Source organism: Chelon labrosus (assembly GCF_963514085.1).
Source record: "Chelon labrosus genome assembly, chromosome: 2".
Taxonomy (NCBI): Eukaryota; Metazoa; Chordata; class Actinopteri; order Mugiliformes; family Mugilidae; genus Chelon; species Chelon labrosus.
Window position 1 is genome coordinate 26,502,398 of NC_140338.1, and position 18,682 is coordinate 26,521,079.

The 18,682-nt window shown below is 42.4% G+C and overlaps 2 protein-coding genes across 2 annotated transcripts; one reads left to right on the forward strand and one right to left on the reverse strand.

Moving 5' to 3' along the window:
* Window positions 1-942: 942 nt before the first annotated feature.
* Window positions 943-13,903, reverse strand: LOC311494710 (uncharacterized protein). The gene is made up of 16 exons (XM_084553899.1): window positions 13,580-13,903; window positions 12,521-12,646; window positions 11,137-11,219; window positions 10,735-10,891; window positions 10,444-10,605; window positions 10,230-10,355; window positions 9,857-10,092; window positions 9,724-9,761; window positions 9,529-9,632; window positions 2,682-3,242; window positions 2,412-2,494; window positions 2,127-2,283; window positions 1,862-2,023; window positions 1,619-1,744; window positions 1,302-1,519; window positions 943-1,166 (listed from the first exon to the last, which is right to left on the reverse strand). The coding sequence occupies exons 1-16, from the start codon at window positions 13,886-13,888 to the stop codon at window positions 1,058-1,060; spliced, it is 2,757 nt and encodes a 918-aa protein (XP_084410025.1). The 5' UTR covers window positions 13,889-13,903; the 3' UTR covers window positions 943-1,057.
* Window positions 13,904-17,422: 3,519 nt separating this feature from the next.
* On the forward strand, window positions 17,423-18,570 carry LOC311504404 (gastrin/cholecystokinin-like peptide). Its single transcript, XM_084567450.1, has 2 exons — window positions 17,423-18,344; window positions 18,488-18,570. The coding sequence occupies exons 1-2, from the start codon at window positions 18,044-18,046 to the stop codon at window positions 18,562-18,564; spliced, it is 378 nt and encodes a 125-aa protein (XP_084423576.1). The 5' UTR covers window positions 17,423-18,043; the 3' UTR covers window positions 18,565-18,570.
* Window positions 18,571-18,682: the final 112 nt, after the last annotated feature.

Sequence of the window (18,682 nt, forward strand, 5' to 3'; positions counted from 1 at the left end):
CATCCACTAAGAAAACATTTGCCCCACAGCATAAAGGCGACATCTATAAACTGTTGTCAAAGAAGGGCGCCGTTGGTGCCAATTTCTAAAAATACTGTACATACACACTCTGCCCCCTAGTGGTCATGCATAAGTTAATACAGCTTTAATCAGTGTAATGTGGGACTGGGACTTATCTCAGCGCTAGAATCTTGATGAATCTTGATGATTTTTTTCCCACAATGGTACTAGGAGAGGCTTCATTTAACAGCAGTAAATAAACAATAAACCTAAAAAACAACAACAAAAGAAAGATCTCCAGACTGAACTCATCAGCAATAAATGAAAGGATTAATGTGACTGACAGGCAACGCAGAACTAGCACTAGTTTTTTTAAAAATGTCTTTGGTATAAAAGTAATTCAGTGGTAGGTGTCTGTGCATAGTGAAGCAAAAATGTACTGACTCATTTGTCATACATAACTGCATGTGAAACACAGACTATAAAACTCATGTTGCAACATGAGTGTGACTCAGAAGTCCTTTCTAAAATTGTAATTTACTGGGGGAATGTATGTTGTCTGGCTGTTCTACTGTATGTTAAATGATATTTAGCCTCTGGAGCTCAAGTCTTGAGCTCATTGATATCACAGAGGAAATTGACGAGATAAGGGGGAACATTACTGTTTGTGCAGATTTTACCAAGAAGCTTGCCTCATGTTGAGCAATATTCACAGTTCCTCTAGCCTGTCTCTTCCAGCACATAAAGGAAAATAATGTACTTCAGCCAAAAACAACTATGACTAAGTCTGAAGAAGTTTCATGCCATGGCATGCCTGTCAAAACAATGATATCCCAGATATGAGAGATATCTTATCAGGACAAGTACTTTTGATTCATGAGAAAACACTGCAACTGAGCCTGTCACGGCATTATTTGGAACTTAGCAAATAGGACACAGTGGTAGTCAGCAAACTGAAAGCCTTTTATTATGTTCACATTTGTATTTGAAAGTAGTAGTAGTGTTTCAGATGTTGAGCTTGCGGCCTCAGGTGTTCGTGTTTGCTGCATGGGGCAGGTTATGAGGTGGTGGAAGTGGAGGACACCACCTTGCCGTCCTTCAGCTCCTCTGTGACCACAATCACCTTTTTAGTGGTGCTGGTGCTGGTGCTTGTTGAATAGGCGACACTATGGAGGTGAAACAAAGGACAGTGCTTGCATTAAAATAATTATGAGACTTCAATTAACAGAGATAGTTTATGATGAAACACTGTAATCGCTCTTTACAGGTAAGTTAAAGGCTCATATTTCTTCTTTTATTACCTGCCCTCTCCATCCAGCAGCTTCCTGTATTGTGCAATCTCCATCTCCAGTCGTGACTTGATGTCCAAGAGCATCTTGTATTCTTGACTCTGGCGTTCAGTGTCAGCACGCACCTGCATCAGCTGTTCCTCAATGCTTGATACCTGCATCTGGAGGCTTTGCAGCTTCATGGAATATCGGGACTCTGTTTCAGCCAAAGTGCCTTCCAGAGCTGCTTTCTGATGAGAGGAGGGACAGAGAATAGAAGGAATAAATAAATGTAATGTGGGATAGGTAAATTATGTAAAGCAGATTATAGCCAGATTCTCATCCTTTACCATGCTCAGTTGTGACTGTAACTCAATCTCCAGGCCTTGCAGTGTGCGACGGAGCTCTGAGATTTCTGTTTTGCTTGTTTGTAGAGTTTCTGTGTGGACTGCCACCTCCTTGTTGAGTGTTTCTGTCTGCAGTAGACATGGGAGAATGTCGGGGTCATGTGTCACTACAAACAACGTTCTGTGCAGACAAGGTTAAATTACTTAGACGATAAATAACACCATCAAGGTTTTTTTCAGTCTTACCTTGGTATCAAACCAGGATTGAAGTTCTTTCTGGTTCTTGACGGCCACAGCCTCATACTGCTCACGAATCTCGGCCATAATGCTGCTCAGGTCTACTTGCGGCTTTGCATCCACCTCAACGTTGATATTCCCACTCATTTGATTCCTCATGGCTGCCAATTCCTGTTGAATAAGAGTAATGTTGAGTAATTTTATTCTACATTCAGGGACGCTAACAATTGAAATGCAAGTTTGATCAAACGACAGTTAAGTGTCTGCTGCCCACCTCCTCATGGTTCCTCTTAAGGAATATGAGCTCCTCCTTGAGTCCTTCTATCTGCATCTCCAGGTCTGATCTGGCTAGTGTCAGCTGGTCCAGCAGTCTCTTTAGGTCTGCAATATCTGCCTCTACTGATGTACGCATACCAAACTCGCTATCGTACCTGTGAGGCAGAGAGTGTTCAGACATTGCATGTCAGTCTTGCTGCAGACACTTTGCTTAAGAGTAAATTCACACTTTGCCTTGTTCATCAAGTTTTAAACATCTGCCGTCTTTCACCATGACACTCACTTGGTTTTGAAATCATCTGCTGCCAGTTTTGCGTTCTCGTTTGCCAGTAAGATGCCTCCATTCACACGAATGGCGTCCTGAATCTATGAGATGAAGCAGTGGTTACAGTAACATAATAACAACAATTTTCTTTTTTGCAGACACACCGTAAAAAATAAAGCTTTGCACATTGAGTTAAGCAACTTTCAACTATATTTATCTGATTGTTGCATTGCATAATAAGTTACAATGTAAGACACTTATTCGGGACTAAGACGTCATGTGACATACCTTTCCCTGCAGGTCAGCAATGGTGGCCTCGAAAGCTGAGTAGTCACGGGCAGAAGGGGAGGCCTTAGTCTCCAAGAACTGCTTGATCTTGAGCTCCAGCTCAGCGTTGGCTGTCTCAAGACTGCGCACCTTCTCCAGGTAGGAGGCCAGACGGTCGTTCAGGTTCTGCATGGTGCTTTTTTCGTTGGCCCCAACATGGAGGTCCACGCAACCACCAGCACCGAAGCCTCCACCTGCACCTGCTCCCGAGCCGTAACCATAACCATAACCACCACCTGCACCTCCTCCAGCCCCGAAACCAGCAGTGGAAATGGAGATTCTTGAGCCACCTGCACCACCATGCACACTTGAAGCATATGACCTTTTTACCATGCTTCCACCCATGCCTCCACCCACACTTCCCATTCCAAAGGAACGGCCAGAATAGGCACTTGACATGCCGCCGGTTCTTGAGAAGCTGCTCATTGTTGAGACTGCTCGGAAGGTCTGCCTGCACTGGAGAGGAGATTGCTGTGAGAAGGAGGCTGCTGAGGCACACCCGTATGCTTCTGTCTCCTCTTTTTATCCTGCCTGATTCTGGTGCCGCTGGCGATGTGGGTGGAGGCCTGAAGGGAGGAGCATCACCTAAAACGGATGCTCAGCCCAACCCATCACAGACATCCTTTCTATTCATTTTGTGCAGCAGGAGAAAGTGGGAATAAAATGTATCTTACTCTGTAAGGTAATCTATTGAAGTCCTTCAAACCTTACAGCTACCTGCAAACCTCATAAAAATACAAGGGTTTCAATAATTCAGCATTTGTTCTCACGCTCCGTATTAATGTGCATAAAGACAAGGCATCCATGTGAACCTTTTTCTTTTGTTTTGATCAAATGTACTGTAAATTGTAAACCAGGCTCGCCCTTTACTGTGTGCCTCAAGCTACTTTGTTCAGTCAAATATGCGAGGTCAGGTGATGGGACTTCATTGAACTTGTGTTACAGTCAAAACAAAAAAAAATGTTTTGTTACCGTGGAAATGAGAGCTGTAAGCACAGTAAACTGATCAATATCAAGTTTACTTGGTTGTCAGTCAGGCACTTATTCCCACCCCCTCTGTCTTTTCCTCTGTCACCAACCTTTTCTTCATTGCGTTATCTTCCATCAAGAATCACCTTGTATGAACTAGGTCTTTTGTTGAGTCAGTATTATTTTGCAACCACCCTGCAGGGTTACCGGTTAGAGGCAGATTTTATGTGCACTCCTGATGTCAGAGTTGGCTTTTGTCAAGACTGGGCAAAGCACAGCAAGAAAGCTTACAATGTTCCAGCATCTTATTTAGTTTTCTTGGCATTGTTTTTTGGCATGTGCTTCATGCCCAAAGAAGAACAAGCGCTTGCCTGTTAACTTCTTTCCCGTTTGCCACTGTTTGTTTTAATGCCCCAGAGAATCTTGTCTCACATCTACCTTGTGGAAAGAAAGTTTTATTTCTATTTATTAAAAGCAGTGATTTGACTTTTCATATAGTTGTACATGTAAATCTGAATGCTGACACTTATAGCCGTTATACGTGTACCGTATTTGGGCATGTTGCTTGTGTTTACTAAAATCTAACAAAGAGTTCTTGTCACGTCTGACTAATTGCTTTCTACAGACTGTGCAAAACTTAGAGGAACACAAACCAGATGTTTCTTTTCACAGCTGCTTATCATTTTGAGGTTGCAAAGCCACCTCATGCCTCTGTCAAACAGCAGTAAATTATGTCCGTGATACTGATTACTTTTTAAAGTCTCTGTTATATATGAACATTTCACACTGATGCACCAACCCCTTACAGTATGTGTTGCATACAGTTCTGTACAGCCTAGTTGCACTTTACCTTCCAGCAAAACCAACTCTTCAAGTAAAAGTGTTTAAACAACACAGTGCAGTTAGTTTCAGTTAGTCAGTTAGTTTATGCAAATGTACCTGTATGGTAGTGGCCGAGTATTGTGAGTGAAAAGACTTCAGTGTGTTAAATGAATGCATATGAAAAAGGAATTACTAAACACGCTGTATAAATTGCTTAATACTATCAAAATACAAATGCAACTGTGGAAAATAAAAAGAAGTAATTTAATGGTGTAGGGTATTGACTGTTGTCAAAAAACTTGTAAAGCATAACTGAGCACTTTTTCCCCAGGTATCAGAGGTCCTTCAGATTTAAAAATACTTTACAAAGATGGAGAATATGACTTTTCTTTAAGGTTTATTTGCTTCCCTAGCCTCAGTGTGGTCAACTGGAGGAAGTGGACATACATCGTCCATTTTTTTTTTTTTTTACAGTCTATGCTATGAACATATATGTAAAGACCAGGCAGTAACAGTAGACACATGCTGTCAGTGCAGCAGAACAAAACCAGCTTTTCAAGAGAAGAACCTCAAACTAATTGTGAAGAATTATGATGGAAATGCTGTGGTTTGAGGTTGCCTCACTGCCTCAGTGCTGAGCAGCTTGCAGTCAATGATTCGACTATAAATCCTGCATCACACTGAGGAGAGTTTGAAGACAACTCTGACAATCTGTCAAAAAATTAACCAGAACCAGCGGGAAATGATCCTCAGCACAAGAGTAATTCAATGAAAAAAATGTCTCAAACAGAAGAAATGAATGGAATGAAGGGACCTGGTCAGAGCCGAAATTAAATCCCGTTGACATGTTTTGGGGAGAACAGATATGAAAATGCATGTATCTAAGCATACCATTCACTGGAGAGTGATCAAATGTGGGGAAGCTGATGACAGAGACTGCTAAATGGTGCAAATCCACCTTCTGAGGCCAAGGATATAGCTATTTATCCTCCTATTTTTCCACCTAAGAATTTTGCATTCATTAATTCAGTATGTGTGAGTTAGGGAGTGGAACATTTCTTTGTGGTGTCGTTCAACCTCTCTCAAGAGGTGTTCATGTTCCCTTGTCCAAAAATGTCAACAATTTCCTTGAGATGTACTTCTTGACATGCCTGTATGTGAATGCATGATAAACATCTTTAATTCATTTGAAAAAGCAGAAACAGAAAATATCACATTCAAGTCTCTTACCTGCGCCTTATAGTCCTACATTTGCTTTTTGAGACTTGGCACAGATTCTTGTTTTGGCAGTAACAATGTGCTCAGAGGTGAGCTGAGTGATTGGTGGTATGTGTCGGGAAAGAGCAAGGTGTGGCTTTTGTTCTCATGCGTGAAGGAACACAGGAATGAGCCTTGAAGGGTTTTATTTGAAACTCCTGTGAAGTGCTCCATTCACGGAAAGGAGTATTACATTTTGTAGAAGTTAAGGGAATAAATAAGATAACTAAACTTCATTGTAGACTTTAACTGATTGATGTCCCGTATCTAGGAGTGGGGTATTGGGCAATAAGTAAGTGATAAACTTTTGGTTCAGCTTGCCAAAAGCCATATCACTAAATCTTTTTGACAAGTTTACTGCATCACCGACCCACTTTTCATCTGAATGGGAATGACTTCCCAGAATGTGAAAGGCCTCATTCAAGTCTGAGTATGAAGGGCCTCACTGACACAAATAACTGCAGCTAGTGAGGAACACTAAAACAGTATGTTTGCAGTGTGACAGGATGAATAGCACAGAGTGCTTTTACCTGGGTGTGTATCTCAGGTATGAGCTGACAATAAAAAAAAATAAATCTTCTGTTGTGGGAGAGGAAGTGTGAGCCATGAAGATTCACTGCCAAATCAAGTGTTTCTCTTATGATGCTCTTGTGGCTTTGTATGAGTGTTTGTTCAAATTCAGGCCCAGACTGGTTTCTGCTGCGTCTTGGAATGCCCTACAGCCTTGCACTGAGAGGTCTGGAAATTTACAGCAGATATAAAAGCCAAGATAGAGTCCCTTTTTCTGCCATTACAGCTTCATTTTATTTAGATATTATAAATCTGCTTAACTGATCTAATTCAAGAGCCCATGTGCCATGTGTGAAACACTTAATTATTTTACACAGTGAATAATCGAGATGATTGCAGTCAGCTGAGGGAAAACTTCACATTTCCTCATGTGATGCAGACAGCCATGAGATAAAACAATGAAAATGTAACTTCAGAATTTTAAATGTGTTAAAGGAATGCACACGCAAAAGCAACGAAAGGAGACAGTCGACGTGATTCAACTCCATCCAAAGGAAGATGCCTTTGGTGACTCAAGAATAACCAGTGAATGTCACTGAATCACATCTTCACTTTTTAAATAGGAGAAAAGCAAATTCTTGTACAACATGCGTATATTCACTGAAGAAGCTTTTCCTTCCTGCACGTTTCTGCACACGTCACACCTAGTGTTACGCCATTTATCATTTAAAAAGGGCATCAGTGCTCCTTAATTTTACGGTCTCTGCAGATCATTGCTCATTGTTCTGTGAGTGAGTTAAACTCTTCTTGTTTCTAAATGTCTTCTGTGGAGCAGAAATCTGTTTCCACTTAAGCAAAGTGAGGTTATGCAACCCACTGAAGTCCAGCCAGGAGTCCACTTCGAGAGGGAAAGTCAAAGGTGACGCCTGGTGGTCAGAAGTTAAATGATATACTAAACTGTACAGAGTACTCAAAACTTATAATTGATTTTTCTACTCTGATGCAGTTTTTGGTAATACTTTCCAGAAACATGAACCTGTATTTGAAGCCTTTTAGAACTTGTTTAGAACTTTTTTCTTTCTTTTTTTTAACAACAAGGTCAGATTATATATGATTAACTTATGACACATCTCTGGCTTGGTTTTCTAGGTTTAATCATATGTTTGTACTTATCAGAAGCTCTCACCAAGTAAAGTACAGCAAAAGCATGCCTGAAAGCATACATAACAGACTAACACCTCATGTAAGAATTTACTGTAGGTAACAATACACAAAGGATGAATGACGAGTTTGTTTCCTGAGGTAGAAGGAATCAGTTTTGTAAAACCTAGCATATGTATTGTCAACACACTTCCTCCCTACATGTTTGAATTCAGGAGCTGTGCCGTAAGAACGATCACCCTTGAATCCAAGGTGCACGAATGCTTAAATGCTGTCCATTTTTGTGTTTGTTCTTCAAACCGCTGAAGTTGAGCTAGCCCTCGTGCTACCCTCTTGCATGATCTCTATCTGTCTGTCCATTTGCTAGGGGTCCCAGAGACCCCAAAGGTAACACGAGGGCTAGGAGAGAAAGCCAAAGGTGACACCTGGTGGTCATCGATTAAATTGCAGTCTAAATGATGTATTTAAAATGAATACTTCTTTTAATATACACCGATCACGGATAACATTATGACCACCTTCCTAAGATTGTGTATGTCTCCCTTGTGCCTCCCAAACTGTTCTGACATTCATAGAATGGACATGGGCCTTCTGAGGGTGTCTTTTTGGATGTCCTTCTATTGTTAGTGGAGGCCTTTGGGTCCTATGGGTTGAGGGGAGGGGCCCCTGAGGGTCATCCCACAGATACTTGATCATTTTGGGATCTAGTGAATTTGGAGGCGAGGTCAACACCTTGTGCTGTTTTTCGTGTTTTTTTGAGCTGTTCCTAAACCGTTTTTGTGTGTGCCTGTGGGTGCTACATGTCTAAGTAACATCCACATGAATGCCAGGTCCAAAAATTTCCCAGCAGAACATTGTATCGTCACAAGATGGTCAATGTTATTTACATTACAAAGTTGGCCCAAACCTGACTCCTGAACCCTCATCCAACATCAAACAGTTGGTTTTCTTTCCTGAGGGCAAATTATACAATTTTAAAAAGGCAAAGTATAGAGGTTTAAGCAAAGTGTGTTCTTCAAACCACGGAAGTTGAGCCAGGGGAGAAATCCAAAGGTGACACCTGGTGGTCATCGATTAAATTGCATTCCAAATTCTGTACTTTAAATCAATAGTTTTCTTAATATATCTTTCTTTCATTCATTCATCTTCCGTACCCGCTTATTCCTGTGAAGGGTCGCGGGGGTCTGCTGGAGCCTATCCCAGCTGTCATCGGGCGAGAGGCGTGGTACACCCTGGACAGGTCTCCAGTCTATCTCAGGGCTAACACAGAGAGACAGACAACCATTCACACTCACACGCACACCTATGGCCAAATTAGAATCACCAATAAACCTAACAAGCATGTCTTTGGATGGTGGGAGGAAGCCGGAGTACCTGGAGAGAACCCACGCAGACACAGGGAGAACATGCAAACTCCACACAGAGAGGCCCAGTCGGCCCATGGATTCGAACCCGGGACCTTCTCGCTGTGAGGTATCAGTGCTAACCACCTCTCCACTGTGCCGCCTCCTTAATATATCGTATTATATTATCTTATTATATCTTATTATATTATCTTATACCAGAAAGATACAGGAGATATTGCTTCAGTCTTGCATATGCATGCTCATGTTTTATCATTGTCTTTATGTGACCCTAAAAACAACTGACAGTGTATGAGGTATTATCTAATAACCATATCCAGGCCGTTGTTTGATCTAGTTTTTTAAACATGCCGTGACATAGATGACTGAGAACCTTCACATACTTATTTTAAATTTAGCGTTATGATTGAATTATTCAAAAGCACAGTCTGTGTTCATACCATCCACCTCTCAGAATTATGATTACGAATGTGCATCATCTTTATTTTCAGGCTTTTAATCATATTTTGTCAGAAGAAGCATCCACCAGGTAAATATCAGCACTCGCTGAAACATTACCCTACATTTCCAATCAAAAGATAACAATGAAAATGCCAAGGTACCTCCCTGAAGAAGCTGAGCTGCTTTTGCAAACTTAGTTACGGTTAAAACCTTAATTAAACCCACATGACAGAGATACACTGAACACCATTTATGCCAAAGATGTAAGTTCAGCAGCAGCGTTACTGAATGGTCTCCACTTGGGTGTCAACTGAGGAGGACACCACCTGTCCATCCACGACCTGCTGCACAATGGTCTTCACTCTCCTCTCGATGTGGGGTTTATGCTCTGCAGAGAGCAAAAATAATGCATCATGTGACGTTCATTGATATTGTTACAAGATGGGAAATGAGTTTTGGTGAGCGGTCCGGATTCTTACCTTCCACTTTTTGTTGCCCCTTATTGACGACCACGGCACTATGGAGGGAGCGACGAGTATTTAAATCAGTGTTAGCAACTGTGAAACAACTTCCACATACAGTATTAAAGGATCAAAATATTTCATGTCTCACGTATTCTGTCTCTGTTGGCACTGATCTCCCTCCAGCAGCCTCCTGTACTCGGCAATCTCCATCTCCAGCCTCATCTTGACGTCCAGCAGCTGCTTGTAACAGGCCTGCTGCTGTTCCATGGAGGCTTTCAGCTGCTGCATCTCTGACTCCAGGTTGCAGATGCACGCCTGGAGTTCGTTGAGCTGACAGCTGTATTGGTTGTTCACTTCTTTCAAGTTCTTCTGCAGGTACTGCATCTGTAGGACAGACAGGAAGGATGTTAGGAGAGTGATGAGAGGAAAGAATCACCTCGTCTGTGTCGTGATGAATTTGGATCATACAGATTTTTTCAAAAGGCCCACAGTTTTTCAAGTACATTTTTGAATATTTCTACCTCTGTGTTTAGGCTTTGACGAGTGATCTGCAAATTCTGGTAGGTCCTCTTCAGCTCTGCCACCTCAGTGGAATATGTCTTCACCTCTGTTTCACAAGTGACGATATTCTTCTGGAGGATTTCCACCTTTTGACAGGCACATACACATAATAAACAACTTTTGAATGATCTTCTGACTTCTTAACCAGTCTTTTTGAAATTGAAGATGCCTTACTTTAGACTGGAACCATTTCTCAAGGTCCTGCTTGTTCTTCTTCACCACAGTATCATACTGCTCCCTCACTTCCTCGAGGACCTTTTGCAGATCAACAGAGCAGGGGGTGTCCACCTCGACATTCACGGAACCATTGTCCTGCGACTTCAGCTGACATAGCTCCTGCAACATTCAAGGACTCGCTCAACATTTTGAGTGTTCATGACTGCTGCCGCCGACAGGTGGCGCCATTCGCACTTAAAGCAACAAATCACTGTTTCTCTGTGTTGCAAAAATAGAAGATGTTCTCACCTCCTTGTGGGTGGTCTTCATGCACGCCAGCTCTTCTTTCAGATTCTCTATCTGCATCTCCAGATCGCTGATGGTAAGAGTCAGGGTGTCCCGGACACCTCGGAGACGAAGCACATCAGCCTCCACCACCTTATGCAGGTGCAGCTCAAACTCATATCTGCAGAGGAAAGTCAGGTGTTAGACTTCATTAACATGCACTTGGAGTCACTTTCATTTCAGGCTATTATTAAAAGTGTGATGAAATACGATATTTAACAAATCTTTTTATAAATTTGTTATTCCAACTCAACAAAACTTTGTACAACTTTCTTCAGATTCATTCCAGGTACATCCTAATGATTGCATTGCAGGGTGTATATGGATTGCAGCACAAAGCGACACAGAGAGGTTAATTTGCAGTACTTTGTTTTAAAGTCTTCCGCTGCCAGTCGACTGTTGTCGATCTGCAAGATGAGGCTTTGATTCTCTGACCATTTCTTTGCAATCTAAAAGGGGGGAAAGAGAACACTGTCATTATTTAATTAATGTACAATCTATCTCTTTATATCTCTTAATTATTCATATTTTAGAACTCTGAACTCAGTATACAAAGCTGACTCAAGGGCAACTGGACTTGTTGGGTTTCTAAATATTTTTGAACCGGGCATCCCCACCCCCATTCACACATTGAGACCGAAGTCTTTGGTCATTAATAGTCAGTAGACCATCATTCATAGGAGAAAGGAGACAGGATCAATACAAACTCCTTCAATTACAGATGAGTATCTGTGAGGCGGGTACTATCAACAGACGTTCCTAATTGAAGCATAACTTCTCCATCGGCCTTTTAGAACTGAAGAAGCCGCTTCAAAGATAGTAAAACATCTTCGAGAACCCCAATAAGTCTGATTGCCGATTGTTTCAGCTTTGTCATTTGGATAAACCATTTCAGGACTTTCTCAGTTTTCTTTATGTAGATGTTGTCCACATTTTCTGTGTCAATAAGCTTCCACTTAAAGCCTCCAGGTGATGTTCACATGCCATTTAATCAATGCTCTATTTGTTCTTTCATTTATATTTGTTTGTTTTGTATGCAACTTGTTGATTAAAATATGCCCAGAACATTTAGCTGCACACGTAAAAAAAAAAAAATTAAATTAATTACTTAACATCATTGTCACTGCAGTGTTACAAGACAAACCGGGATGTTAAAACCCATTGCTATTCTTGTAAACTTTGCGTACGACCAAGGCATAGCCAATGTAAACTGAAGAATCATCGAAAAATAAATAATATTGAAGGTTTTTAATTCCAACTTGCTGTGTTATTCATTTGTAAACAGATGCCTGTAGTTAAGACATATTAGCAGGACAACATAATAGGACCAGAGCATCAAATCCCCTGTTGTCTCTCAAAAACTAAAAAAATGTGCAAAAAAATGTACCTTCTTTTAGGTTACCCATATGTTACTCTTCACTCGCCCACACCATACGCCACTGATGTTACTGATTTCCACATTTCATATGGTTACTCTTAATTTGGCACCTTCATTTGTTTTGAATTAAATGGCTGAATTTCAAATATGTCTTTTTAATTACCTACAGTAATCTGGTTCCACAGGTTTGTTTTGTTTTGTTTTGAACTGTGTAAGGTATTTCTGGGTTGACAGAAGCGTTAATGCTTGGCGATACACTGAATGATCATGGAAAAATCATGTTTACTTTGTCTGCTTTGACAATAAAACACTTTTAACCAACTCCCTGTGTTTCTTCTTCGTCAGTTCAACGCGTCATGATGTGAAATGTACCTGAGCTCGCAGGTCATCGATGGTGCAATAGTAGGCACTGTAGTCCTTGGTAGCGGTATTTTTCTGCTCGTTGTACTGCCTGATCTGCTGCTCCAGCTTCCTGTTGGCTTCCTCCAGAGAGCGCACCTGCACGCACAACCAGAGCACATCAGTTTGCGATACCTAAGCCACTTGAGCTTTATGTCAACGCTGGAAATACTGGATCAGAATAGCAAGTTATCGCTGTTAATTGTTACATATAAAAAATAGCCTTCATTCTTTTTCTTCCTATTAAAAGTCCAACAACTTGCATTATCTTTGTTGTTTGTTGTCAAAGGAAGAAAAGTTAAAGTCTTTTACTGGAGTAAATCTGTTAACAAAACACAAGCATTAAGTACCCGTGTGGCGGGATGGCCCCTATATAAAAATATCACTATTACTACAACAATTGAATCAGCGTATTTCTCACATTAATCAATCTTCATATAAACATCCATGTCTGCAAGTCAGACCCTTGCCTCATTATTTCAAATGTCAGTCAAGGACTTTTAAAATCTGAATCTTGTCAAATATAAAATAGACTAAGCACACCATTTCCTCCTCAAAAACAAGAACAACGCTACCGTGAATGTACTCCTGCAACTGTGCAGTGTCTAACTTTAAGTCCTCTACACCAAACCATTTACATGTGGAGAGGCTACTGGCCTCATGAGAGCAGATTAATCATCAGACATCAAGAGTGAATTGGACGAGTTTATATGGCAACGCTACATTAATGCAACAAGGTCACATATATTCATATCTGGTTCAGAATAACAGACTGAAGATATCTTATTATATATACTGCATGCTCTGGTTGGCCTGTGTCTTCTTCCAGGTGCAGAATCGAAGCTGCATGAGTGTGTGTGCACGCATCTAATGTGTGAATGTGTGGAGAGTTTCAGACTGTTTTTGTTTTAAGTATTTAATTATTACAACGGTATGAGAAGATGCAGGGTTGTGCAGTAGTGAAAGAAGTAGGGAGAGACAGTAAACGTGTGTTGAATATAAAATCCTGCAGAAGGTGATGTGATGACTTACTTTCTCCAGGTAGGTGGCCAGGCGGTCGTTGAGGTTCTGCATGGTCAACTTCTCGTCCCCGATCACCGCGGTGCCTCCGGACACGTTCATGGATGAGGAGGAGCAGGAGGAGTGGGCGATGCGGGTCCCGAAACCGCCCGCTCCGCCGTACATGCTGGGCACCCAGCCGGTGGAGACGCGTCCCCTCATCCTCCCGCTCATGCTGACGGCGCTGCTGCCCGAGAAGCTGCGGGCGGTGGACATGCCGCGGGCGGAGGAGGTGCTGCGGGAGCTGAAGCTGGTGCTCTGCTGGCTGGGAGATTGAGCCATGGTGACAGGATGATGTGCTGACCTGTGCGCGGTGAGCCGAGTGGTTCTGACTGAGACTAGCGGGTATTTATAGGGAAGAACTGGCCTGGTCCTCCAAACAAAAACGTGTGGCATGCAGATAATAGTTTTCTTAAATCATTAGGCGTGTACTGGAGCATTAGAGATGATCCGTGGAAGACAGGTGGAATATCCAGTTGAGCAAGACTGATGGAGTGATATCAGGACAGTTGTCTCTCACTTATTGTTTTACAAATGAGACTGTCAGGCTTAAGAGAAACTATTAAGTTTAACGAAAATACTCAAGAGTTTTGTTTCAAACCTTTTAATATTTTTATTTTTTTTGTGTGACATGTTGGTGCTGTAAAATTATTTTTTGAGGGAGACTTGGCCAAAAAAGTACCAAATTGTAACAAAACTACGAATCAAGCAAAGCAAAAGACATATAAAACAAGTGGGGAAAACTTCTTTAAGGAACACAAAAATGGCTCAGGAAGGACTTGAGGAACACAACAATGAGCTCATGGTGTTTATCTGGCCTCTAAAATCCACAACTCTCCATGGCGTAGGGCATGAACTAGAACACATAGGGGAAGAGATGGATGATATAAAAATCCAGTTTAGGAACAACAGTTGCAGTGATGTTATCTGTGTTGTCGTGTTTACATTATTTCCTGAACTGTTGCTTAACTGTTAAAGCCGACAGGTGCATTGCAGTATTGAGAGAGATTTGTGCTCACCTGGACCCAGTGAGTTTAACAGCAGTCGCTCTGACATTCTGACATTAATGTCTGTTTCCCCACAGTTTGCCCAGCTCTACTGTTGATATCTGATACCCTGCATCTGAACAACAACATCCTCAGAGACAAATTTGTTTCATGCCAACAATGTGTGGCTTTACAAAAAATGCATCTGCCTCCATCCTCATTGCCATGTCGTCAGTTGTCTGTTACCTCACACCTTGCAAGTATTAATTGTCACAAAGACAACCAGGAAAGGCACACCAGAAATGAGCGAGGTGTGTTTTTAACCACAGCAAACGGGTTCTTCTCTGGAATTGCTTTTGAAAAGGCGGGACATCTCCGTGGAACCGTGGGGGACAAAGGAGCCAAACGCTGCTGACATACCAGCTAATCTTAACGAACGTCGTGTTCTGTGAACTTCACTCTAGACTCCCACCCAAACACACTGTCACACCTTTTTTACCAGGCAAATGACACAGTCACACTAAATATTTCCAGAATTGGTTGACACACGAATCTAAAACTCTTCTGTGGTAGAAATATACCCAACAAGTAAAACTGGCAGAAGTACTCCAAAGTACTCCCATTTGCTCTACTTTGGTGATTTATGAACATGGTAAAAGAGAAACAAAGAACCAACACAAACACTGAGATTGAATGTCTGAGTTGTGTGCTTTCTTGATAGTTGACTCTCAGTTGCTACCATAGACTGTGTAAATATGGACAACGTGTCCCCACTTCCATGCATCGGCCAAACTGACAGTATTTTCCTGGGAATAGGGCAGCACCATCTTGCAACTTTGGAGCCAGAGTCTGCGCAGTATGGTTCGACAGTGGAGCCACACGCAGCCGTGATGTTGATCACCCAACAACACTTTCGCCAGACTCACTCGAGTTTTCGTTTAATTAAAAAGACGGCCTGAAACGCTTTTGTAACAAGATCAAGAAATGGACTCGCACACCTAAGGAGAGCTGAAAGGATAAAGAAGTGCAGAAGCCGCAGGGAAAAAACAAGGGCAAGCTTCTTCCGGGACCCCTTCAGATACTCCCGCAGCCTCCTGGAGGACAAGAAGTCTGGGGACTTACAGACAACAGAGCAGGAGCTGGAACACCACATCAAAGAGCGACTGAGCAACAACTGGAAAGCAACACCCCTTGGATGACCAGTCCACGTAGCCCGCCCACCTGAGCCCTCCGACACAACTCCACCAAAGTGGGCAGAAGTCAGGCAGGTCATAAAACATGCAAGAGCAGCATCAGCACCCGGACCACACAGAGTGCCCTACAAGGTGTTCAAGGTCGCAAGTTCGACCAGTCCCTCCTGCTAGGGAAATTCAAGGTCTGGTGTTACCAGTTTTCATTATACCAACGCCTTCTGTGGCCTCTGAAACTGTGACATCACCTGGGCAACCATCCTGAAACTGGAGACAACAGTCAACAGCTTCATCCGGAAATGGCTTCCTTGATGCTTCTCCACTTCAGCATTCTTTGGGAGAAACACCTTACAGCTTCCAATGCAGTCAATCAGCTTAGGGTGCAAAAAGGAGCTGAGAAACTCACCGGCCCCGGCTATCCGAACTGCCAAACCCCAGGTTCAAACAGGACGCAAGTGGAACACAACTCAAGTAGTAGGCCAGGCCATAGACCGACTAAAACATCAGGAAGTCATTGGTTTCACGCAACAGGGCAGAGCTGGCCTGATGGGAAGCAGCGCCAAAGAGATGGTCCAAAGCTGAAGATCTCTGAAGTTGCCAGGATGGAAGAGGAAAGCTACAAGATCACAACTGTGAGCCAGTACCAGCAAGGCCGAAGGACCACTTGGGAGGCCGTGGGCAATAGGACCATCACTTGGGCTGACATGTGGAGGACACCCAGGCAAGACTGAGTTTCTGGATCAGGGCCACCTACAACCTACTCCCTTGCCCCTGGAACCTCACCATCTGGTACGGCTCAGAGGAACTCTGCCAGATCTGCAACACCTCCAGTCCAACCCTGAAGCATATCCTCTCTGGCTGCAAGTCGGCATTGGAGGCACAAGGGAGACCTACACAATATCAGGAAGACGGTCATAATGTTAGGCCTTATCGGTGTATACATCAACCCTTCCCATTTTCTTTTCTTTAGTAAAGTTTAAAAAAATATATTGCTTTTTCTGTTTTCATTTTAAATTTCGATCGTTATAGTCACTTTTCTGTGTGTGAGAAAACAAACAAAGAGCATCTGTTGCAGCTTTACTGATAAAATGGGTGTGTAACGTACGTATGACCCTTGGTAACAATCTGTCTACCGTGTGTGGCATCTGATGCACTTGTCGCATTTTCACTGATGGGTGTGTGTCGCATCGGTCTGGAGACAGAGTGCAAATCTTGAATGTCGAGACGTGTGATTATCTTTTCAACGCGGCATTAATAGATAAAACAACCAAGGTCGCAAAGTTCAGGTGTAACCCTTGAATAACCTGTAGGACCGTGTTTCATGGATTAATTTGCTGCTCAGATTAGCTCATTAATTCTGTGATCAAATCCAGAGGTATTGTCTGCATGCATGTACACTCTTTGCTCTCCATTGTGTTGCTGTCACTTCTATTTATTGCATAAATAAAAGCTCACAGCAGACACATAATTCACGGCCTGGTAGAAAATGTTTAAAGGCGGCTCTGGCTGGCATGCAAACCTCACACATTGTCACGGGAAACTGGAAACGTTTGAAACAAATCCATACGGTATGTAAACACGGCTAATGTTTTCTAAGCTGTGGTGTGTTTTCACTAAAAGGGTAGCGTGCACGTCATCTGGACAGTGCAGGATATAATGAAGGTGATAATCATTCATCATCTTGAGCACAAATAAGCTTTGTCGTTGCCTAGCGCTATTGTCTAAAAAGAACAAATAAAAACCTGAACTTAATGAGAATGGTTGCTACAAATGTCACATGGGAATTTTTGTGGAAGCCGTCTGATGATTTTAAAACGCCTGATGTTTCATCGTTCCAAGCCAGGTGTTCCTGGAAAGTGGTTGCATGCTAACCCCAGATCCTTAGTATTGGTTAAAACAGGCTCTAAAGAGGTATTGAATTTCTAATGTAAACGCATTGAGTTGTTTTATAGTTATTGCAGTGCAAAAAAAGGCCTTTCCAGCGCAATGATGGGCTTCTACATGTCAAGGTGCATCGTTTCCTTTACGCACATCCTTCCAGTGTATCCGCCTTTCAATCGATCAAATGTCCTTTGGTGAACACTGTTATCAGGCTTTGATTTTCAGCCATATTGCCTTCACAAAACCTGTAGTATATAAGAGAGGACCTGTTCAGAATCACCACCAGGTTGACACCAGAGGCATCACTCTTCTTAGACTTACACGTCTCATCCTATCGTTGCAGGTGTAGTAACTTCAACTTTGAATATTTAAGTGACTTGATGTGTGATTTTAACACAAATTGTTTGTCGTTCTTGTTCACAGACATGAAAGCTGTTGCAGTATTTGCACTGTTGGTTGCACTGTTGGTATCTGGTGTGATCTCCTCCCCCGAGTCCCCTGCAGCTGTGGAGGCGAAAGAGACAAATGTCCTGAGGCAGCTCCTAGCTAAGAGGGAGACAGAGAGACACTCGGCCGGCAGACAGAAGCCAGCGCCTCACACTGCACGGGTGGAGAGACGGGCGCACCTATCAGAGGACGAACGGGAGATTATGACTAAACAGATAATGCAAGCAATTTCAGGTATGCTGCGGGTGTTTTTCAGATGTGGTGTTGTTGTTTTTGTTTTTATCAGTTACATAAATGGGTGGAAATAGTTTACGAAATTTACAGGAGTGTGTACTGAAGCCTTGTGTGTGGTTCATGTAGGAATGGTTTGTTCACAGAGGTGATGAACTCCGAGTGCATGTCAGATCGGGACTACCAGGGCTGGGTGGACTTCGGACGCAGGGACGCAGAATGATGCACAAGAAAAACAACAACGGCAGAGCAGCTTGAGAGCTCGCACTTCCTGCTTTTTTGTTCAGATTTTGTAGAAGTTTTACTTCCCATGCAACTTCATAAATTAAATATTTTGCAGA

What these genes read in the sequence shown, in the direction of transcription:
- LOC311494710 (XM_084553899.1), bottom strand. Translation starts at nt 13,888, where the DNA reads ATGGCTCAATCTCCCAGCCAGCAGAGCACCAGCTTCAGCTCCCGCAGC. An exon ending in TCGATGACCTGCGAGCTCAG is followed by an intron (nt 11,220 to 12,520) that starts GTACATTTCACA and finishes CCCCCCTTTTAG; the next exon opens with ATTGCAAAGAAATGGTCAGA. An exon ending in GCGGAAGACTTTAAAACAAA is followed by an intron (nt 10,892 to 11,136) that starts GTACTGCAAATT and finishes TTTCCTCTGCAG; the next exon opens with ATATGAGTTTGAGCTGCACC.
- LOC311504404 (XM_084567450.1), top strand. Translation starts at nt 18,044, where the DNA reads ATGTGTGATTTTAACACAAATTGTTTGTCGTTCTTGTTCACAGACATG. An exon ending in GATAATGCAAGCAATTTCAG is followed by an intron (nt 18,345 to 18,487) that starts GTATGCTGCGGG and finishes GTTTGTTCACAG; the next exon opens with AGGTGATGAACTCCGAGTGC.